Source organism: Neoarius graeffei, chromosome 23 (assembly GCF_027579695.1).
Source record: "Neoarius graeffei isolate fNeoGra1 chromosome 23, fNeoGra1.pri, whole genome shotgun sequence".
NCBI lineage: Eukaryota > Metazoa > Chordata > Actinopteri > Siluriformes > Ariidae > Neoarius > Neoarius graeffei.
In genome coordinates, this window is record NC_083591.1 from 14,819,237 (window position 1) to 14,843,856 (window position 24,620).

The 24,620-nt window shown below is 39.6% G+C and overlaps 1 protein-coding gene across 3 annotated transcripts in view; it reads left to right on the plus strand.

Moving 5' to 3' along the window:
- The window catches only part of rsrc1 (arginine/serine-rich coiled-coil 1), a 258,504-nt gene that overhangs the window by 133,210 nt on the left and 100,674 nt on the right, over window positions 1-24,620 (plus strand). For all 3 annotated transcript variants that reach the window (XM_060905828.1, XM_060905829.1, XM_060905830.1), the window contains one exon: window positions 14,569-14,620. In XM_060905828.1, coding sequence (XP_060761811.1) covers window positions 14,569-14,620 — 52 coding nt within the window. The remainder of the gene's footprint in view (window positions 1-14,568; window positions 14,621-24,620) is intronic.

Consider the following 24,620-nt stretch of genomic DNA (forward strand, 5'->3'; position numbering starts at 1 on the left):
CAATCGTTTTAATTACTTTTTTTTTTTTTTTAGCGGAACAGTTGAAAACTAACTTTTCATTTTGGACATTGGACACAGAACAGTGTAACAGAACAGAAAAGTGAACACCCAAAAGGAATGTGTATGTATAATAATGATGATAATACTGGCTTGGCTTTTTTTCGTGGTATATCAGATATATTCCATTCAGCTAGCATGATATTGAACAAGTCGAAGATGAGTAGCTGAATGGAATATATTTGATATACCACGAAAAAAAGCCAAGGCAGTATTATCATCATTATTATACATACACATTCCTTTTGGGTGTTCAACACGTCTTTCTCTTTCAAAATTCTCTCAAAATTTTCCATATTTAACGAAGCAAACCTGGTGGCCATGCTTGTTTACAAATTGTCACAGTTGCTTGCTAGCATGGAAGTTTTACGTGTGCTACGTATCTTATGGCATTTTCAATTCACTGTGACAGTTTACTGCGGATGCCGCCGGCTAACAAGGAATGCTTCTGTGCATGCACAGCAGAAAACTCAGCTCCGACGTGTGACGTCATGTTGTCTTGACAACCATGCAGTATCGTAAACCATATTCAACGCTTGTTCTCCATTGGGTAGAGTGACTTAATACATGTAGGATAAGCGATATGCTAACAATATTGCATGCAATCAAACCAAATGAAAGAAACCCGCTAGAAGGGAATAGAACACGTTTTTATTCCATTGAAAAAGTGTCCTGTATGTATAATAATTCCTGATATTTCACTCTGATGACATCACTCCCAGTGTTTTCCCGCTGACTAGATGCGCTTTGTCAAAATTCGTGAACCAGTTCAAAATTAAAATTCTTTTGATTAACTTGTGTATTTTTTTTTGTGTGTGGCTGCAGTCTATATTATAAGCAGCAAAGTGTGTTTGTTTGTCTTGAGCTAACATTGCCATTTCTCAACGGATTTTCACCAAATTTGGCAAGTAGGTCCGGGGATGACCTGGAATTTTGCAGATATATTTGCAAAATTCATGTACAGGCCCCAGGGAGGTCCCTGGGGGGCATGACATCCACCCTCCCCCCCCACCTCAATGCCTTTCACGTTACGTACAGTACAGGAGATGGCCACAATTTGGCAGAACTCAGAAATTCCATATTTGGGCCCCTGGGTGGTGGATGTTTGGAATTTTGTTTGTCTTGGGTTAACATCACCATTCTTGACGGATCGTCACCAAATTTGACATGGAAGTCTGGGGGCAGCCCAGAATTTTGCAAAACCTGGGCAACGCCGGGTAACCTGCTAGTATGATATAAAGAATATTACACGGTGATGCAAAGATATGAAGTTTATCTTCTTGTGTTGAAATACAGTAATACAATATACAGAAATACAATACGCTTTGCTCACTCGTGAAATACAGTACTGTGCAGAAGTCTTGGGCACATGTAAAGAAATACTGTAGACCAAAAATGGCTTAAAAATAATGAAATGAAATGTTTCAACATTAAAAAACAAAAAAACTATGAACAGCAGTAATCCATAATAAATGGAAGTTAATATTTGGTGTGAGACGACCCTTTGTTTAAAAAAAAAAAAAAATATATATATATATATATATATATCAGTCTGAGGTACAGTGAGTGCAGTCTTATAAGGAAATGGGCTGTAGGTTTTACTGAGCATCTTCCAGAACCAGCCACAGTTCTTCTGGACACCTTGACTGTCACACTCGCTTCTTCATTTTGCACCAAAACCCAGTAGCCTTCATTATGTTTACTTTTTTAATCTGAAAAGTGCTCTCTTGTGTAATACGCTGCTCAGATACAAACTTTTTTTTTTCTGGAACATTTAATTTTATACTGGAAAATGAACGTTTGGAACTCTAAAATGTTTTTGTACTGACTCGATAATGTAGAAGTCATAAAACAGAAATCTATAACAAAGTTTGTATAAAAAAAATAGTGTGACTCAGACTTTTGCACAGTACTGTATATTCACCACTTGAAGATAAACTTCATATCTTTGTGCAACCTTGTAATATCCTCTATATATCATTGTTCAGTGCAACTTAAAAAGCGTATTTGTTGATGTTGAATATTGCTGAATGTGGCGGTTTTACAAATATATTCTCAAAAAGGGAAAAAAAAAACTGGGCACTCATTAAGAAATCCAGATTTGATATTTTATAAATATGCAAATGGGAAACGCCTCAAACTTATATTTACACCCCCACGTGTCTTGATGATCCAGTGTAATAACAGAAAACATTTGCATATTAGTATGCGATATGCTTTTAGCTTTACTGATGCAATAGCACTCTGTCACCTGTTTATCTAAGATTTCTCATCAGATTTGCGAGTTGCAAATTGTTTTTTTGGAATTTGACCAAGCAACACAAATTAGTTCTTCCCCCAAAATATTCTCATTAATGCAGTTTTGTCAACGTGAAACGCTCCGCTTGAAATCTGATCAAAGCACATACGTACAGTAAAAAGTTAAAAGATGATAGGGCCAGATTCAAAGATGGCGATAAATGGCCTTGCTGAAGTCCATTTTCCAGATTCATCTTTCAGATTATGCAAATTACCTGCATTTAGCTCATGTCTTCAGTGTTGGCAGAATTTTCTGTAGCTTCTAGACGACTGCCTTTAACCCTTGAAAAAAAATGGGCGGAATATGTGAGCTGAAGATGAGCAGTTGCATTTTTTCCCCCCCATTGTTGTCAAATGTAATATGATGTAACATAAAAGCAAGAACAAGACACTTCGAGAAGGGAAAATAAGAAAAGATGACGATGATATGAATGAGAAGATGACAAGCAAGGAGTCTAGTATATTGGTAATGGATGCATGCTACATGACTAGTCCAAGTTAAAATGATCACATTAATCACTGCGAATCTGAGCTCTTTTAACAGTATGGCTTCCACCTCATTATTCAGAAATGGATAAAATAGCATTTGATACAGTACAGCGTACTGTTTGGCCTTATATATCCAAAACCCCTGTCCAAAGAACACTGTTATTGCTCACAAAAGCACAAACTTTCAGCGAGCATATCATATTTATTAGCGAATCTGCTTAGTCACTGACTGAAGTTGAACTGCTCGAGAGTAATCTCGGTATTTATGACTTTTCAGCAATTCAGAAGTCAGATGTAATGTCATGATTTTCACCTGTTAAATTTTTTAACAGTGAAATTGACTACCTTTGAAGTTACTCTGTAGTACAGTATGTTGCCATTTATTTTTAGTGACGTGAGGAAAACATTTGAATTAATTTTTTCTTCCATCATCACTCTCTCCCCCTGATAAATACATAGACGTATGTATGTACAGACAGCTCCATCCTTCTCCCCTTCTTGACGTCGTCATCTCTTTCATTGTTTTTGTACTTGATTGGCACTTATGTAATTGTTTTTTTTTTTTTTAAGTGACGGGAGCGTGAAACCCATCTCTCATATGGATGTGTTTTATATGAGAGAGAGAGAGACCCCCTGAGAGACCACAATTAAAAGGGGTTTAGGATTTGCTAATGAATTACAGGCAGCAATTAGTCTCATGCGGTCATAAAGTAGCAAATTAAATTAAGACCTTCATAATGACCACTGCTTTTGCTTGTATAGACAATGCAGTAGCTTTGAAAGGCCCTGGAAGCATGGTGTAATAACAGCCAGTTAGAAATAAATGTGACAAAAACAAAGGAGCTCCTCTTCTGTATGAAGCAAGGCCTGACAGCAGAGCCAGTCTCACTCAGTGGTCAATGTGTTGAAACTGTGCAAACTTTTAAATATCTTGGCACGTTTCTTGACTGTCAGCTGTGTTTCACTGAGAACACAGATTATATTTTTAAGAAGTGTTCTCAGAGACTCAGCCTTCTCAGAAGATTGAGCTGTCTTGGGGTTCGCCCTCAGATTCTAGAGCTTGTGTATACAACACATACAGTTGAACTCAAAATTATTAGCCCCCCTTGTGGAATTGAACATAATTCTTGATTTCTCCATGAAAATGACCATTGACAACAAATGTTTTTATTCTTGAAATAAATGCACTATGAAGACATTGTCCAACAAGTTTCATTACGATATCTTATTATCACACTGAGTTTCAACCAAAAACAGCAAAAGTGAGATGTTCAAAATTATTAGCCCCCTGACCATTAGTAGTCAATTGTGTACCCTTTTTGACCCACAACTGACAACAACCTCTTGGAATAGTTTTTCACTAGGTTGGCACAGGTCTCCTGAGGAATTTTGGCCCATTCCTCCATTGCAAACTGTTCCAACTGGCCCAAATTGGATGGTTTTCGTGCATGGACGTTCTTTTTCAGCACTTGCCACAGGTTTTCTATTGGATTGAGATCTGGGCTCTGTGCAGGCCACTGTATGACGTTGGTCTTGGTATCCTTGAAGTATTGCTGGACTATTTTAGATGTATGCTTTGGGTCGTTATCTTGCTGGAAGACCCAACGACGACCTAAGCGCAAAGTGAGAGCAGACTTCTGCATGTTTTCCTTCAGTATTTTTAGGTAATCTTCCTTTTTCATGGTGCCATGCACCCGAACCAGACTGCCTGTACCTGAGGCTGCAAAACAGCCCCACAGCATGATGCTGCCACCACCATGTTTAACTGTGGGAACTGTGTTCACAGGGTTGAAGGCCTCTCCCTTTCTTCGCCATACATAGGCAATGTCTATATGCCCAAACAGCTCCAATTTCATCTCATCTGACCAAAGCACAGACTTCCAAAACTCATCTTTCTTCTTCAAGTACTCATGGGCAAACTTTAGTTGGGCTTTGATGTGACGATGTTTTAGTAAGGGGGTTCTTCTGGGACGATAGCCCCGAAGCCCATTCCGATGAAGAGCCCTCACAACAGTGTGCCTTGACACACAAACTCCAGAAGAGGCCAGGTCAGCAACAATTTCCTTTGCAGATGTACGGGGCTCTTTACGGACATCTCTGACAATTTTTCTTTCCAGAGTTCTTGAGATCTTACACTTGCGTCCACGACCAGGTTTGTTCTTGACCGAATTTGTCTCCTTGTACTTGGCAATGATGCACCGAACTGCAGTTCTGGAGACTGTAAACCTCTTCGAAATGGCAGTGTAGCCTTGGCCCTTGTCATGAGCCTCCACAATCTTTTGTCGGAGTTCAAGACTTATTTCTTTAGTCTTAGACATTCTCGGATGCTTTGGAGTGCATTGTGCAAGCACTTGGGAGCCAGTCATTATGGGAAACACCTGATGCTGATTTGAGCGCAGTCAGCACACACATACAAGGTCGCTGTTTTCATAGAGACTTTGCAAGTATTCGGTCAGGTATGTGGCAGTAGACGGATGTAAGTGCAGGAAGAGTGGTTATTAGCAGGCGTGATATTTACACAAACGAAACCAAAAGCAGAGTCTAGCCATGAACGTGGCTAGAAACAAACGTGACCGTGATAATGATAATACTTCACAAAGCCTCTGTGTCCTTATATGCACATGCACTGTTGAATTATTGATTCTGATTGGTCAGAAGGTATACCAGCGTACACAAGGACTCATGGTGGATGCGCCACATAAATTGTTTAAAAAGCATTTATTTAATCTTTGTAACTTTAAGTCCCTCCCATGCCGGGATCTGGTCTTCCCAGGCAGTCTCCTGTCCCAGTACTACCCAGCTCTTTGAGGCTCATTGGGTGTAGTGCTGATCTCCGTTTCTGTAGTTTCTATAATGGGCCTTTTGCCTATTATATACAGTTGTGGTCAGAAGTTTACATACAGTGACATGAATGTCATGGCAATATTTGCGCTTTCAGTAATTCCTTTGAACTGTTCTTTTTCTGTGGCAGAATGTACAGCATACATCTTTAATTAAAAAAACACTAGAATTTGGTGCACAAGTTTTAATTTTCTTTGTGTTTTCTGAAATCAACACAGGGTCAAAAATATATAAATATATATATAGAGCACACCTAATATTTAGGTAAAATGTCTCTTCGCAAGATTCACCTTGACCGAACATCTTTGTTTACCATGAACAAGCTTCTGGCAGAATTCTGGGTGGATAGTTCACGACTCTTCGTGGTAGAATTGGTAGAGTTCAATTAATTTTTTTTTTTTCCCCCTGGCATGGACTCAGCTGATAAGCACGGTCCATATATTTTCAGTAGAGTTGAAGTCAAGACTTGTTTTAAGCTTAATGTAAGCCTGCTTTATCCTCCACAACCAGCTCTGATGCATGTTTGCGTTCACTGTCCTGTTGTAATTCCCAAGTCGTGTTCAAGTTTCTGATGGTTTATGCTGAAGAATTCTGAGGTAGTCCTCCTTCTTCATTATTCCATCCACTTTGTGCAATGAACCAGTTCCACTGGCAGCAAAACAGCCCCAGAGTATGATGATCCTACCACCACCATCAGCAGCTGGTACAGTGTCCCTCTGTACATGGTGGTCATTGGGGCCAAACAACTCAATCTTCGTCTCATCTGACCATACAGCTTTCCTCCAGGAGGCTTCTTCTTTGTCTGTGTGGTCAGCTTCCAACTGTAGTTAAAGCAGATACACAGAACCTTTATTTTAAAATAAATTTCTGAGTGGATAGTATCTCCATCCTTGACTCTTGTATGCTGCATAAATGGGAATAAAAATATATATTTTTGAGAATTAAAATCGACCGCAAAGTTGGGATTCGAGCTGCTCCGCTGAGCCAGCCAGCCCTGAGTGCGCGACGCCACTGCGATAACCGGTTTTAAGGCCGAGGCCTTTTACAGCTATAGACCAAAGTCATATAAATAAAAATTTATGGTGAAAGTAAGAAATAGCGGGCGGCACGGTGGTGTAGTGGTTAGCACTGTCGCCTCACAGCAAGAAGGTCCTGGGTTCGAGCCCCGGGGCTGGCGAGGGCCTTTCTGTGCGGAGTTTGCATGTTCTCCCCGTGTCCGCGTGGGTTTCCTCCGGGTGCTCCGGTTTCCCCCACAGTCCAAAGACATGCAGGTTAGGTTAACTGGTGACTCTAAATTGACCGTAGGTGTGAATGTGAGTGTGAATGGTTGTCTGTGTCTATGTGTCAGCCCTGTGATGACCTGGCGACTTGTCCAGGGTGTACCCCGCCTTTCGCCCGTAGTCAGCTGGGATAGGCTCCAGCTTGCCTGCGACCCTGTAGAAGGATAAAGCGGCTAGAGATAATGAGATGAGATGAGTAAGAAATAGCGTTACCGACTTGCTCAACTAAGACTGATTTGACTTCATTGACTGTGAGTTGACTCTCATTAAAACAGGCTAGGTGCTATAACTTATGCAACATACATGTACATGCATACGTTTTCACTGATAAAATGTAAAAGGCTAATTAAATAATCAGATGAACTGAGACAATCACATTCTGAAGCAAATTAAATAATCTTGTAGCAGTAACTTAACACACACAATACAAGTTACATGTATTAATCTAAATGCAGGTAAACAACGCGTTTTTGTTGTTTGTTGTTTTTTATCCAAATGAGAGTCGGAGCTTACCCGTCTGTGTTCTCGTTTCTTGAAGGCCGATCTTGTGGCCAATTTGTTTTGAAACAATCTGACTTTCAGTTGTTCGTTCAGTTCTCTGTTCATTCACTTCTTCTGCGTAAGGGTGAGGTGGCAGCAATATCCAGTTTAGAAATAAGACAGTTGCTCCACTCATTCACTCCATACTGTGTATTCCGCCATTACTGCTCGGCTCAGGCAATTACTAAAACCCGGGACAGAACGGGATGTCACCAATTTTAGCAACAACCGCGGGGAGGTCACTGCCGAAATATATGTTCCATCCTGGGTTTTACCAACAATCCTCGGCTCACGCTCCAGGAGAACTGGTGCAACTGAACTCACTTTAAAAAATAAATAAATAAAATACTTTCCGTTTCTTGTTTTATTTTTCTTTAATTATTGATACTGCACCCTCTTTCAATATGGGCTTATAGCCAACACTCCTCAACAGATCAGAGGGCTCGTACGAGTCTTCAGTAAAATGTGCAGAGCAGAGGAGACACCACTTTGTAGGCGCCCAATGTGCCCGTGAACTTCTCACAAAACACATCCAAATCTTTGCAGTTTGAACATTCTTGGGTCATGAATGCAACGTAAATCCAGCTTCTGTCGTGTTGCTGCACCGGCCAAAAACACATCTACATCTACGTGGCATTGCGATAAATTAGCTCAAAATGGAGGATCGGAGTTGCAGTCAGCTCTGTTTTTTAGTATAGCGGAAATGGCAATGAGACCGATAGACTTCCTGTTGTGACATTACAAACACCAAGGTCATTCACGCAGACCGCTACCTATATAAATCACTTTAATCGTAAAAATTACTATATTAGATTTATTGTTAACGCTTAAAACTATTCCTGTGCCATTCTTGAGGTCTCGAGGCATTTATAAATGAAAGTGAGGCCATGGTTCTGCGTATACACTTTAAGCTCGAAGGTGTCAATTTTGGAGCAGGAGGTTATTTCTTGGATAGCAGCCTCTTAGTCCATGGTGATGTGAAACTCACTGAACTGTAGCCAGTGATCCATCAGCTTCCAGTTCATGGTAAGACTGTGCCATGGTGGTTCTCAGGTTGTTCCTGACCATCCAAACCAATTTCCTTTTAGCTGAGGGTGACGGTTTGGGTTTTCTTGAAGCAAAGTGGCTTGGCAAAGTGACTACACCTCACAATAACTTGCATATGATTGAACTGATCTTGGAGTTTGCAGTTGTTTAGAAACGGCTCCAAGAGACATTCCGGAGTTGTGTACATCTGCGATCCTCTTTCTTTGATCTGCACTGAGCTCCTTGGATTTTCCTATTGTATTGTGTTGGTCAGTCCAATGAGTGCTGTAAACAAACCCTTTTTATGAAGGCACAGAGAAGCTACCAGCTGTAGTCAATCATGATCACTAACAGGAAGTTAAGAGACCTCGGCCTTGGCAAGATGAGAGACGTTTTGGAAGTTTCAGCATCTCTGAATTAATAATCTAAGTGAGCGTATGTAAATGTTTGACCCTGTATGTATAATTTTGACTTGATTTTAGAAAACCCAAAGAAAAGTAAAACTTGTGCACCAAATTCTAGTGGGTTTTTTTTTATTAAAGATGTATGTTGTACATTCTGCCACAGAAAAAGAACAGTTCAAATAGATTACTGAAAGCTCAAATATTGCCATGACATTCATATCCAAGATGACATTCATGTCATTGTATTAGTGCTGTCAAGCGATTAAAATATTTAATCGCGATTAATGTCGCAACTGGCGGCACGGTGGTGTAGTGGTTAGCGCTGTCGCCTCACAGCAAGAAGGTCCTGGGTTCGAGCCCCGGGGCCGGCGAGGGCCTTTCTGTGTGGAGTTTGCATGTTCTCCCCGTGTCCGCGTGGGTTTCCTCCGGGTGCTCCGGTTTCCCCCACAGTCCAAAGACATGCAGGTTAGGTTAACTGGTGACTCTAAATTGACCGTAGGTGTGAATGTGAGTGTGAATGGTTGTCTGTGTCTATGTGTCAGCCCTGTGATGACCTGGCGACTTGTCCAGGGTGTACCCCGCCTTTCGCCCGTAGTCAGCTGGGATAGGCTCCAGCTTGCCTGCGACCCTGTAGAAGGATTAAGCGGCTAGAGATAATGAGATGAGATGAGATAATGTCGCAACTGTCATAGTTAACTCGCGATTAATCGCAATTTAATCGCACATTTTTGTCACATGAAAAACCATTGTAATTCTCTTATCAGCATAAAAAAGTGAATGGGCTTGCTCACCGTTCGAACTACGGGGGTACATGGGGGATCCGAGATCCCCTGAAACAGACATGAGATCCCTTGAAAACATGATTTGGGAAATGTTGGGGGGTCTCTAAAATATTGGCAAAATGATGTTTATTGACATAGCAATCGTGTGTAACGGGAAGCATTTGCATATCCGAAGTGAGCGCGCGATGGAGATCCGCGCTCTGAGACAAGCGCAAGCACCCCCCCAAGGGAAAATAAGGGACCCCCCCGAAAATATCCGCATAGTTCGAACACTGGTTGTACCAATGTTTTTTTTTTTTTTTTATCGCAGAGCATAACACGTCTTGTCACAGCCACTGCAAAGTGGGGCTGGAGCCGCTGATGGGAAAACGAAACCTAAGCCGAGCACCGTGGCTCTTCGGGGGAGGGCAGAGGACTCTGGCTGTGCGGGGCGTGGCATCATGTCACAGAGCGTTAATCTCGCGATAAAAAAATTATCACCGTTAAAATTGAGTCAAGTTAACGCGTTAATAACGCGACATTTTTGATAGCACTACATTGTATGTAAACTTCTGACCACAACTGTAGCTAGAGTTACAGTAGTGGGCTGGTCCTTTGGTAACCACACAAGTTTGACTCCCTACTCACATCTGTATTGCAGCGTGCCTTGCTAGATGGCAGGAGGTACCATTTTTTTATGATGGTCTTTGGTATGACCCGAGCACAAGTAGAACTCGCGATCTCCCGGTCGAGAGGCGGACGTGCTAACCACTAGGCCAGCTCGCAGTTTGTAACTTTAAACTGAGCCATTTTCCACCAAGGGGACGTCACTGGTGAGGGAACGACTGTTTATGGATACTTATGATGTAAAAGAACTTGTTTCATGGACGTTTTTCAGCATTAGACTTCGCAGAGATTGCAAGTTCGAATCGCAAGGATGCCACAGGGAGCCAAGAGTGCACAGTTGGCTAATAAATCAAACTAATCAACTTCAGGGTGGTAACCGTGCTCGGATTTGTATCGAAATGCATCACACTTCCTTATTGTTGATTTGTTTTCTTCTAACTCTATTGTGTTTTATTGCATACTTATTTCAAATTTATTACAAGCCATTATTTCATCACCTTATTCGACTCAGATTGTGTCATTTATAATTCATAGTTTGACTCTTACTCGTGTTGAACTGTGTCTATATACGGTATCTATCTATCTATCTATCTATCTATCTATCTATCTATCTATCTATCTATCTATCTATCTATCTATCTATCTATCTATCTATCTTTGTTGTTTGTTTCATATTTAATAGTGTGGCAAATGAGTAAACATACTATAAATATGTTGCATACCTTCAAGGTCTTCTTTTTACAGCACACGTACAGGTCTCTTTCTCTCTCTGATTAATGCATGATCATGAGCCGTCTCATACACGCCCTCTTTCATAATATGCCATATTTATGGAACTATTATTCCTCTACCCATTCGTCATGTTATGAAGCAAAAGGCGAGCAGTTATTCCGTATTAATGTTCTTTTCTTCCTTTTCTTTCATTCATTCCTTTTTTTTTCTTTTCAGAGAGTCGGAGGGAGGGAGGGAGGGAGATCTCTTTTGTAAATACGAACTGTCTTATATGGCCCGACAGAGGCCTGGGGGGCACGGTAAACAAATGCAAACGTAATTATGGAGGAAATTTTATAATAAACTGTAACTAAGATGATTGCCATGCCTGCTGTTATCCATCCACTTAAGTCTGGATTTTTTTTTCCCCCCTCCTCGAATTGTTATTGCACCAAGACTGAGTGTTTCTGTAATCACAGTTGCGTGAATAGGAAAAGGGGCTGAAAACAGAAAATAAGGGAGAAGATTGATGTAGTGTGGGATGTCTTAACTTGAGCTCTGCTTCACCCTGTAGCTCGTCCCCCCCCACACCCTTACGCCCCCACCTCGCCATTTTTGTGATTTGGGATCATTTGAGATGAATTTATCAATCTGTTTGATACCCTTCTTGGGATACAAGGTTTTTTTTTTTTAAGGAATGAGGCAGTCAAGCAAGAGCTTAGAGAAGCTTTTTTTTTTTCTTTTAAAGCAGGCGAGATTTGAAAGAAGAGCTAGATGTGTTTGTCATCTAAGACAGTGCAGAGTGACAGTTTTACATTAAAGCGGGTCATTATATTTCCCTGCCGCCACCCGAGCTGACATTTTTACAAAGTGACAACTTTTACAGTTTGATAAATCAAATTTATGCTGAATAATGTGCGTCACAGCTGTCAGCGAGGCCCAGCGAGTGCCAACAAGACGCGCAGGCTCCACATTCAAATTTCATCCTATTAGCATTTAATTTCTCTGTAATCTCACACACCCAGCACACATGCCTTGATGCGTACACGCACGCACGCACAGTACTAAATGCAATCTATACCCCCTTTATAACTTCTTTATCATACAATCCGTCTTTCTTGACAATTAAGAGCTGCAAATCTAATCGCAGGGATATTGGAATTACACCCTGCTTTTTTTGACTGGTGTCAAAAACACGAGTTCTGACTTCCAAGGCAGCTGTCAAATCTTACACACACACACACACACACACACACACACCAGCACTACAGCACCATCTTTTGAAATGATTATAATCTTTCTCAGACTTAGACTTTAATGGCTTTCACACTGCATCGTTATTCTCATAATTATTACACCGTTTGTTGCACTGTGTTTCACTTGCTTCAAGAAACACTGTTAACAAATTCTAATTTTTTTATTTAGTCATGACTGATTTTTTTTTTCCTCTTTTAATTTTATTATTATTATTATTAAATCCCTGCTTCGAAGGGGGGGGGGTTGTATACTGGTTTACCTCTGTCCGTCCGTATCGCCATATCTCTGTCCGTCCGAAACACCCTTTTTCTTAGCAACCACACATCATAGCCACTTGGTACCAAACTTCAGCTTGGGGTTCTATACAGTGTATACTGTTTTCAGGTCTGTCCCACATCGACTTCCTGTTTACCGACTGAATGTATTTACAAAATATACAGTGCCTTGCAAAAGTATTCATCCCTCTTGGTGTTTGTCCTGTATTGTCACATTACAAGCTGGAATTAAAATGGATTTTTGGGGGGTTAGCACCATTTGATTGACACAACACACCGACCACTTTAAAGGTGCACATTGTGGGGCTTTTTTTTTTTTTTAATTGATGAAAAAACAGAAATCTGAAGTGTGCATAGGGATTCCCCCCCCCCCAAGTCAATACTTTGTAGAACCACCTTTTGCTGCAATTACAGCTGCAAGTCTCTTGGGGTATGTCTCTATTAGCTTAGCACATCTAGCCACTGGGATTTTTGCCCATTCCTCAAGGCAAAACTGCTCCAACTCCTTCAAGTTAGATGGATTGTGTTGGTGGACAGCAATCTTCAAGTTATGCCACAGATTCTCAATTGGATTGAGGTCTGGCCTTTGACTAGGCCATTCCAAGACATTTAAATGTTTCCCTTTAAACCACTCCAGTGTAGCTTTAGCAATATGTTTCAGGTCATTGTCCTGCTGGACCGTGAACCTTCGTCCCAGTCTCAAACCTCTGGCCGACTCAAACAGGTTTTCCTCCAGAATTGCCCTGTATTTAGTGCCATCCATCTTTCCTTCAGTCCTGACCAGCTTTCCTGTCCCTGCAGATGAAAAATATCCCACAGCATGATGCTGCCACCACCATGTACACTGTAGGGATGGTGTTCTCAGGGTGTTGGGTTTGCGCCACACATGGCGTTTCCCATGATGGCCAAAAAGTTCAATTTTAGTCTCATTTGACCAGAGAATCTTCTTCCATGTGTTTGGGAAATCTGCCACATGCTGTTGGGCAAACTCCAAACGTGATTTTTTTTTTTTTTTAAGCAGTTACTTTTTTCTGGCCAGTCTTCCATAATGTCCCACTCTGTGAAGTGGATGGTTTAAAGTGGTCCTATGGACAGATACTCCCATCTCCACTGTGGATCTTTGCAGCTCCTTCAGTGTTATCGTTGGTGTCTTTGTTGCGTCTCTGATTAATGCCCTCCTTGCCTGGTCTGTGAGTTTTGGTGGGCGGCCTTCTCTTGTCAGGTTTGTAGTGGTGACATATTCTTTCCATTTTGCTCTAATGGATTTAATGGTGCTCCGTGGGATATTTTTAATAACCCAGCCCTGATCTATACTTCTCCACAACTTTTGTCTCTGACCAGTTTGGAGTGTTTTCATGTTGCTTGCTTAGTAGTGTTGCAGAGTCAGGGTCCTTCCAGAACAGGTTGATTTATACAGACATCATGTGACAGATCATGTGACACTTTGATTGCACACAGGTGGATCTTAATCAACTAATGACTTATGAAGTGAATTGGTTGGACCAGCTCTTATTTAGGGGTTTCGTACGAAAGGGGTGAATACTTATGCACACTCCAGATTTCTGTTTTTTCATCTTCATTATTGTTTGTGTCACAATAAAACAACAATTTTCATCTTTAAAGTGGTAGGCGTGTTGTGTAAATCAAATGGTGCTAACCCTCCAAAAATCAATTTTAATTCCAGCTTGTAATGCAACAAAACAGGACAAACACCAAGGGGGATGAATACTTTTGCAAGGCACTGTATAGCGTGGATTTTGACACTATTTCAAGAAGCAAAATGCTATTTCAAAATGATCGTTTACCAGGATGCTATTTGAAATCCCTGGGGAGAGACACTGCTCTTTACTTACTTGTTTCAGACTTAATTATTTGTTGAAGTCAGCATTCATAATAAGTGTCCTATTCCTTCGATCACTTGCGTTCTGATGTAAGCGAGAGCGGGAGGATACGTAAGTGAGCAGAAGCCCACAGTTGATCTTGTTTGCTTTTGTTTTTTCAGACAGCAGCTGAACAGGCAAAGGCTCGACTCCAGCTAGTGCTCCAGGCTGCAGGTCAGTGGCTTCTCACACCTTGGTAAAGTGGCTAGTAGCTTTTCTATACTGTAAAAATGCCTTAAACTGGCCCTCTATTACTAAAACAAGGCTTCAAATTCACCAACATCTCCCCAATCTGATGACGCCTAGTGCTTCAGTGATCCCAGTCCTCAGTTTCTTGTGTTTTAATTGATTTTTTTTTTTTGCAAGAATGCTTCAGTGACCATGTGTTTTCTTTACACTATTCTATAAAACATGAGGAAATGTTCGTTAAATTTCACCACTCTTTGCAATTTTAGGCGCTGCACATTGATTTCATGTCGAACACGCCATTACACAAGGTCATCATCTGCACCAAACTGTTGAGCTGATTGTGTTTCGAGTAAAGTTGGCTAGTAGAGCAAGAGAGTTCTCATCACAAATTCTGCCAACAGACAACAAAATGCAAAAAAGAGCAAAGTAACAAACCAAATCCTACTGCCATTGGTACAGCTTTTAAAAATTAAGGCCCAGTCAGGGAATCTGGTTTGTCATCAGTGTGGCTACTCAAGTTAAATTGTTGCAGGTCAGGTTCTTTATTTTACTGAGAAAACTCTTCATATCTCATATATTTGACTAAACTTATCATAAATGCAAGTTTAAGAACCAGAATAAAAACATGGACAAGCTGCAACGAGAATATTCTTATTGGAAATAGGTGTAATAAAGTATTTTGTCACACTTTCACTTGAAATAATTAATGAAAAAAAATGAATTTTTTTCTTTTTTTTCTCAGTTTTAACATGACTTACAGTAAGTTCTAGTTTGATGTAGAAAGTGACAGCTGACAGGCTACTAAAACTAAAAAAAAACCTGCAAATTTTAGTCTATTTTGAGAACTGGAATAAAATATAATAAAAAATACTAAATATAACAACACACGGGAAATTTTACAACTGGAAAACACACCACTAGAAGTTTCTTATAGAAATAACTATATTTTTGTCGTATATTTTCCCATTTGATTTAATTAATTTTCTGTTTTTCTTTTCTTTAAATTTTTTTTAAACTTAAGTCATGTGAACATTTTTTTATTTGATCGTTTGATGCAGAAACTGTCAGCGAGGCCACTAAAACTACAAAAATAAGTTTTAGAACTAAAATAAAATTAGAATAAAAGAAAAACCTGTGAGAAATTCCCCACCTAGAACGAGAAACAAGAAATCTCACAGCTGAAAATTTCTATTGGAAATAGCTGTATTTATGTCGAATTTTCCCACTTTTTTCACTTGTGGTTTTGTTTGTCTTTTTTTTTTTTTAACCCAGTTTATTTTTAACTCGATATTTAACGTTCACATGGCTGAAATTTTAATTGACTGCAGAACGTGGCAGCTAGCAGGCCACGAAAACTGCAAAAAAAAAACAACCCAAAAATGTATTTTGAGAACTGAAATAAAATATAATAAAATTAAAACACACCAAAGATACAAATAGAAATTATTTTTGGAAATGGGTGTATTTTATCATATTTATGTCACTTTTTCCCTTGAATTAATGAACACATTTTTGTTTTTTGTTGTCTTTGCTCTTTTTTCCTCAAAATATTGACATGACTTAATTTGTTGTTTGGTGCAGAAAGTCCACTAAAATTACCAAGAAAAAAAAGCGAACTGAAATAAAATGCAATACAATAAAAACACACACGTGATGCAACTAGAACTTTCTTCTGGAGATAATATTTTATAGAATGTTTTTGTAAATTATTTTACTTGAATTAATTTCAGCGTTTCTTTTTTTTCTTTTTTAAATCAATATTCAACATTCACATGACTTAACTTCTCGCTGAGTGCAGAAAGTACCAGCTGGCAGAAAGAGAGCGGGATCATTTGGATTTGAATCTGGGGTCCTGCACCCAAAAATATCAAAAAGACCCACCAACTTTTTAACCCTGATGCCCAGCAGCCCTACACAAGATCATCATGGGTTAAAAAAATAAAAAAATATCTTCAACCAAAATATATTTTGGTTTAAAAACATGTATTTAAAAAAACCCTCGTAAGTACAATAACACTGCTGTGTGTTTGATCCTGGAGTCATGTGCCGAATCTGAATACCTATGCACACTCCAGATTTCAGTTTTTTCATCATAATTATTGTTTGTGTCACAATAAAACAACAATTTTCACCTTTAAAGTGGTCGGCATGTTGTGTAAATCAAATGGTGCTAACCCTCCAAAAATCCATTTTAATTCCAGCTTGTAATGTGACAAAAGACAAACACCAAGGGGGATGAATACTTTTGCAAGACACTGTACATCTGGGACATGGAGAAACACAATCATGACGTAATTCTATAATATTGTCTGGCTTTGAGTGGTATATCAGATATATTCCATTCAGCTAGCATGATATTGAACGAGTCAAAGACAAGTTCAGTATCATGTTAGCTGAATGGAATATATCTGATAGACCACGGAAAAAAGCCATTATTATTATTATTATTATTATTATATATACACACACTCTTCATATCAGCATTCTCGAAGGACACCACTAGCTTACCTGCGACTCGGTGCTGTTAGCGCGGCAGTCCAGTTCCCTTCCAGCCGGTGTAGCAGTAGTGTTCGCGAAGGCCAACACTAGCTTACTCGCAATTCGGTGCTGTTAGTGTGGCAGTCCAGTTACCTTCCAGCCGTTATAGTGTTAGCGAAGGCCAGTGCTAGCGCAGTTAAGCAGAATATTATTATTATTTCCCCTGTGTAGTTTACTTTGTTACTTTTAAAATCAACATCAACAGCTACACACAGCAGCGCGACCTGGCAGCCAAAATTCTCTCTAAATCTAATGTTTTTAACGAAGCAAACTTGGCAGCCATTTTTGTTTACAAATTGTCCCTGTCGCTCGCTAACGCGGAAGTTTTACGTCTCTGACGTGTGACGTTGTGTTGTCTTGACAACATGCAATATTGTAACAATATTGCACACTCATTCTTCATTGGGTACACGGAGAATAAGCGATATGATAATATTACATGCTATCAATAAACCCGCTAGAAGGGAATAGAATACATGTTTTTATTCCATTGAAAAAGTGGCCTGTATGTATAATATTGCCCGTTATTTCACTCCGATGATGGTCACTCCCAGTGTTTTCTCACTGACGAGATGCGCGTTGTCAAAATGGTGAACCGGTTCAAAATTAAGATTATTTTCATTAACTTGCATATTATTTATAGAAAGTGTCTCCATAACATAAAGACAATTACACAGTGGCGCAAAGATATGAAGTGTATCTTCTCGTGCTGTAAAATATTTCACTCGTTTGCTTCACCCATTCGTGATGTATCCATTCACCACTCAAAGCTAAACTTCATACAACCACGTAATATCCTCTATATATAAAATGGACACACACATGCACACAGAAGTAGAGAAGGCAAAAGTCAAGTCCATTTGTCTCTCTGTCACACACATACACACTGCAATTTATGCATGGGCATATGCCGAACACGCAAAGGTTTGGGGTTGGTGGTCCTCTAGCCTTTTTTTTTTAAACATGTCTGCTGTGTGTATATCTGGTCCTGTGCTTTCAGCCATGAACAGAGACAGCAAGTCATATTTCATCTTGCAACAGAGAGGAAAAGTCATCTTTCATTATTTGAGTTGTATATATTCTGCCTTGTACCATTTGAGCACTTTGATTACGAACCAGATGTGACGGCTTGTTATTGCATTTTAAAGTGCAATCCGTGTGTGTGTGTGTGTGTGTGTGTGTGTGTGTGTGTGTGTGTGAGTGTACACTGAAGCCCAGCTGACGTTTTGTACAGGAAACATATTAAAGGTACCCTGAGTCATACATCATCTTTGAGCCACCCACCCATGAGCATATCCCAAACACAGATACAAACACACACACTTGCACCTTTATGTATGGTGGGAAGGTTAATGACTTTTGGCAAAATAGTAAGGAAGCATTAACTTCCTTTTTTTTAAAAAAGATGCTGATCTATGGTAAAAGAAATTTTCAAAGCAGTAAACAATTTCAGCCACTTTTGCAATCACCCTGTCTCAGGCTGATTTTATAGAGTTGGTGGTGTGGTGCATAGTTTATTGAATGCATACTGCATACTGTGTTGTGATCATTCATATATATATATATATATATATATATATATATATATATATATATATATATATATGGTAGCTTAGGAAAACCCTACACATGGTAGAATTGTGACATTTTCTACAATATGTAGTTCTGAAAACTACAGTCATTTCCCAAAACTGAAATGTCTTTCTATTTGGCATCTGTATCAATCCCAAATATTCTCGCATTTTAAATTTACCCCAAAACGGTAAATTTCAGATGTCAGAATATCATGGATATTCTGACATCTGGTATCTGATTATCCCCTGCCCAAACGAGTTTGGTGAGGGATATGGAAACGGGTTCTGTCCGTCCGGTCACATTTTCGTTTCTGGGCCATATCTTTAAAATTACTGAAGATATCTTCATGAAACTTTGTATACATATCAAGCAACATGTGAACTGGTGCCTTTTGCTATTTTGGATTTTTGAAAAAAAGTATTTTTAAAATTTTTACATAAAAATAGATTTTGACCTAGTTTTTAAGTTCATTACCGGCGCATATATCCAAAACTATTCCTGATACGGATATGAAACTTGGTATATGTGTTAACAAGGTGATGTGCCTTTTCATACGAAGAAATTTGAGAAATTTTAATCTTTCATTTTTCCATGGAAACAATTTCAGACTTAGACCCCGTCCACACGTAGCCGGGTATCTGCTAAATCGAAGATATTTTTCTACGTTTTGGCCTGTCATCCACATGAAAACACATCAAAAACGAATATTTAAAAAAAACTCCGGGCAAAGTGAAGATTTTTGAAAACTCCGTGTATGCCTTTTCGTGTAGACAGAGGTAACCGGAGTTTTGCGTTTTAGAACGTCACAATCTGCGCCAAAAAAATGACAACAAATCTGCCCTGACGTCAAACGTGCGACCTTTGTTTACTGCAGAAGCCAGATTAAGCATGGACAAAGAGTAATGGATCGGAGTAGTGCCTTGAAAGCGTTAATTATTGTGCAGGTGCTATTTGCATGTTTAATTTTAGAAGCCCAACTACTGACAAGATTCCCAATCAACGTTTTCTTGGGTCTTTTGAAGTTTATACTCCAAAATTGTGTTTAGAAGCAATTCTGTCTCCGAGTCTGTCCAGACGAACGAGCTTGGCGCCATGTTTTATGTTTAGGCGGAAGTGACGCCAACAGAGGGCTATTCTGATGTGATTAGGGGGTAGGATTTGGGGAAATAATGCCATCTACAGGTTTGGAATGCTTATGAATGAATGTGATTGAAAACGCAGATGTTCGGTTATGTGTGGAAGGGATTTTTTTCGAAGACAAGGTGGTGTGGATAAAACATTTTTATAAATGGAGGGGGGGAAAATGTTCGGTTTTAAAAATACCCGGCTACGTGTGTACATGGCCTGAGTCTCTCAGGTTAGTCTTAGGGGTAGATTTTGTTTCTGGAGCAGAATTTGAAAACTGTGAGTGGTATGGTCTTGAAAGTTGGTATATGTGTTAAGTAATGTATCTGTGCCTTTTGATACTAAGAGATGTGAGAAATTTTAATTTTTAGCTCACCTGGACCAAAGGTCTGGTGGGTTTATGCCATGGGTCAGTGTAAAGAGGTAAGGTTGGTTTCCTGCAGCAGAACTTGAAAAATGTGACGAATAATATCTTGAAACTTAGTATATAGTTGGTATATACAGTGGTGCTTGAAAGTTTGTGAACCCTTTAGAATTTCCTATATTTCTGCATAAATATGACCTAAAACATCATCAGATTTTCACACAAGTCCTAAAAGTAGATAAAGAGAACCCAGTTAAACAAATGAGACAAAAATATTATCCTTGGTCATTTATTTATTGAGGAAAATGATCCAATATTATATATCTGTGAGTGGCAAAAGTATGTGAACCTTTGCTTTCAGTATCTGGTGTGACCCTCTTGTGCAGCAATAACTGCAACTAAACGTTTCTGGTAACTGTTGATCAGTCCTGCACACCGGCTTGGAGGAATTTTAGCCCATTCCTCCATACAGAACAGCTTCAACTCTGGGATGTTGGTGTGTTTCCTCACATGAACTGCTCGCTTCAGGTCCTTCCACAACATTTCCATTGGATTAAGGTCAGGACTTTGACTTGGCCATTCCAAAACATTAACTTTATTCTTCTTTGACCATTCTACGGTAGAACAACTTGTGTGCTTAGGGTCGTTGTCTTGCTGCATGACCCACCTTCTCTTGAGATTCAGTTCATGGACAGATGTCCTGACATTTTCCTTTAGAATTCGCTGGTATAATTCAGAATTCATTGTTCCATCAATGCAAATCAATGCAGGCCGTCCTGGCCCAGATGCAGCAAAACAGGCCCAAACCATGATACTACCACCACCATGTTTCAGAGATGGGATAAGGTTCTTATGCTGAAATACAGTATTTTCCTTTCTCCAAACATAATTCTTCTCATTTAAACCAAAAAGTTCTATTTTGGTCTCATCTGTCCACAAAACATTTTTCCAATAGCCTTCTGGCTTGTCCACATGATCTTTAGCAAACTGCAGACGAGCAGCAATGTTCTTTTTGGAGAGCGGTGGCTTTCTACTTGCAACCCTGCCATGCACACCATTGCTGTTCCGTGTTCTCCTGATGGTGGACTCGTGAACATTAACATTAGCCAATGTGAGAGAGGCCTTCAGTTGCTTAGACATTACCCTGGGGTCCTTTGTGACCTTGCCGACTGTTACACGCCTTGCTCTTGGAGTGATCTTTGTTGGTCGACCAGTCCTGGGGAGGGTAACAATGGTCTTGAATTTCCTCCATTTGTACACAATCTGTCTGACTGTGGATTGGTAGAGTCCAAACTCTTTAGAGATGGTTTTGTAACCTTTTCCAGCCTGATGAGCATCAACAACGCTTTTTCTGAGGTCCTCAGAAATCTCCTTTGTTCGTGCCATGATACACTTCCACAAACGTGTTGTGAAGATCAGACTTTGATAGATTCCTGTTCTTTAAATGAAACAGGGTGCCCACTCACACCTGATTGTCATCCCATTGATCGAAAACACCTGACTCTAATTTCACCTTCAAATTAACTGCTAATCCTAGAGGTTCACGTACTTTTGCCACTCACAGATATGTAATATTGGATTATTTTCCTCAATAAATAAATGACCAAGTATAATATTTTTGTCTCATTTGTTTAACTGGGTTCTCTTTATCTACTTTTAGGACTTGTGTGGAAATCTGATGATGTTTTAGGTCATATTTATGCAGAAATATAGAAAATTCTAAAGGGTTCACAACATATGGAACATGTTTGGAACTATGTCATAAACAAAAAATCCTAAAAAGAAAACAAAAACAAAATACATTTCGCATTTTAGATTCATCATAGTGTTTACCTTGACGCTTTGCACACTATTAGCATTATCTTAACCAGCTTCATGAGGTAGTCACCTTTTCAATTAACAGGTGTGCCTTGTCAAAAGTTAATTAGCGGACTCGTTTCTTGCCTTTTTAATGGGTTTAAGATCAAACAGTAAATAATAAAAATACAGTAAATAGCCCTATTCCACAACTGTAGTAATCCATATTATGTCAAGAACCGCTCAACTAAGTAAAGAGAAATTGCATACATCATTAAGACATCAATCGACTTTTTAATTAATAAAAATAAAGAAAAAACATTGAATTATAAGGTATGTCCAAACTTTTGACTAGTTTTGTGTGCGCGCGTGCGCGCCAAACACCTATCACATTAAAAACACCAAGAGGGATGTGATATATTAAGCAGCATGGGAGCAGTCAGTTCTTGAAGTTGATGTATTGGAAGCAGGAAAAAATGGGCAAGCGTAAGGATCTGAATGACTTTGACAAGAGCCAAATTGTGATGGCTAGATGACTGGGTCTGAGCATCTCCACAACACCAGGTCTTGTGGGTTGTTCCCGGTATGCAGCGGTTAGTACCGACGAAAAGTGGTCCAAGGAAGGATAACCGGTGAACCGGCAACAGGGTCCGATCCCACAGAAGAGCGACTGTAGCACAAGTTATTAAATAATTTAATGCTGGCTATGTTAAAGATGTTAGAACACACAGTGCATCACAGATTGCTGCCTATGGGGCTGTAGACCAGTCAGAGTGCCCATGCTGACCCCTGACCACTACCGAAAGCACCTACAGCGGGCTTGTGAGCATCAGAACTGGACCATGGAGCAATGGAAGGTGTCCTGGTCTGATGAATCGCATTTTCTTTTACTTCATGTGGACAGCCGGGTGTGTGTGTGTGTATGTCACTTACCTGTGGAAGAGATGGGAAGAAGGCAAGCTGGTGGAGGCAGTGTGATGCTCTGGCCAATGTTCTGCTGGGAAACCTTGAGTTCTGGTGATCATGTAGATGTTACTTTGATACGTACAACCTAACTAAACATTGTTGTAGACCAACTACACCCCTTCCTGATCATGGTATTCCATAATGGCAGTTGCCTCTTTCAGCAAGATAATGCTACCTGACACACTGCAATAATTGTTCAGGAATGGTTTGAGGACCATGACAAAGAGTTCAAGGTGTTGACTTGGACTCCAAATTCCCCAGATCTCAATCCGATCAAGAGTCTGTGGGATGTGCTGCACAAACAATTTGCCAGATACCACAGCACACCTTCATAGGTTTAATTTTTTAACAACGAAAAATTATTCTTCTTGCCTACAGGAACAACCAACAAACTCGAATCTTACTCTAATTTTTAATGTTCCAATTTATGTGTTCTCCTTATTAAGTGTAATTCAGTGTTTAAATATTAAGAGCACCTTTTTTTCCAAACTGTGTATTTGTAATGCACATGTAGAATAGTACAGAGTGCTATTGGGTTCTGCCTAATATCTCAAAGTTCTCAGCTAATTTCACAACAGTGATGAAAACAGAAATCTTTGACAATAAGCTAGCTTCAGACTTCACAGATTAGTTTTATTACAACACTGATTAAACAGACGTGGAGTTTCTGTTGGAGGGGGGGGAAAAGGTCTCTCTAAGTGAAATTTGATCATATCCATAACCTGTGATTAGTAGTCACCACACTAACCATGTTATCCTGTGCTCTGTTGTGTGTATTGGTTTTATTAAAAGGGCTCTGCGCTTTGTTACCCAATGGGCACACCGTGTTTGGCCCTCGCAGTGTCATTATTTCAGCTCCCCAGCTCCCCTGATGCTACTAACGTCCTCGTAACGAGAATGGCCCATCATAAAAATGAAAAAGTCCGGGGTTTGAGTGGTGAAAAAGCCGGCCTCAGATGGCCAGATGTACGAGTATTAAAAGCAGCGCTGTCTCTGGATATCCTCTCTCTCAGAACGGCCTATAAGCAGCGTTTTTATGGGCCAAAGAGGGAGGTCAGTCTGCAGACGCCCAGACAGATTTGAGTAATGTACTTTCTCTCTCTCACTCACACACACACACACACACACACTTCGCTTCGTGACTTTTTATGATATAAAGATTCCATCTCACTTGGGTTGCTTTTATCATCATTCTGTCAGTCTTGTGCTCTTTTGTGCATAAATCGGTGAACTGTTTCAAGTTGATTTCATTCCTGAGCTGCTCTGTACTTTGGCCTTCTAATTGATTTTGATTTCTTTCTCTAAAAGTGACTCATTTTCATAGACTTAATACACAATATATAGTTAGCCTGACTGAATGGGGTGTATGTGTTTTATATATATATATATATATTTATATATATATATATATAAAATATAGTGGGGTTCAATAATCAAGATGTTGCACAATTTCCAGGTCCTTTTTTTTTTTTTTAAATGTAAGCAAATTTGTGACCTTGACCATGTTAATTCAATGTACAAAAGGTCAGATTTTCCACAAATCATCCCTTCCATCGAAGCACGCGTTCAGACGACACGTTAGTGGATTTGTTCTAACAGTGATGATCAGATTTCATAAAA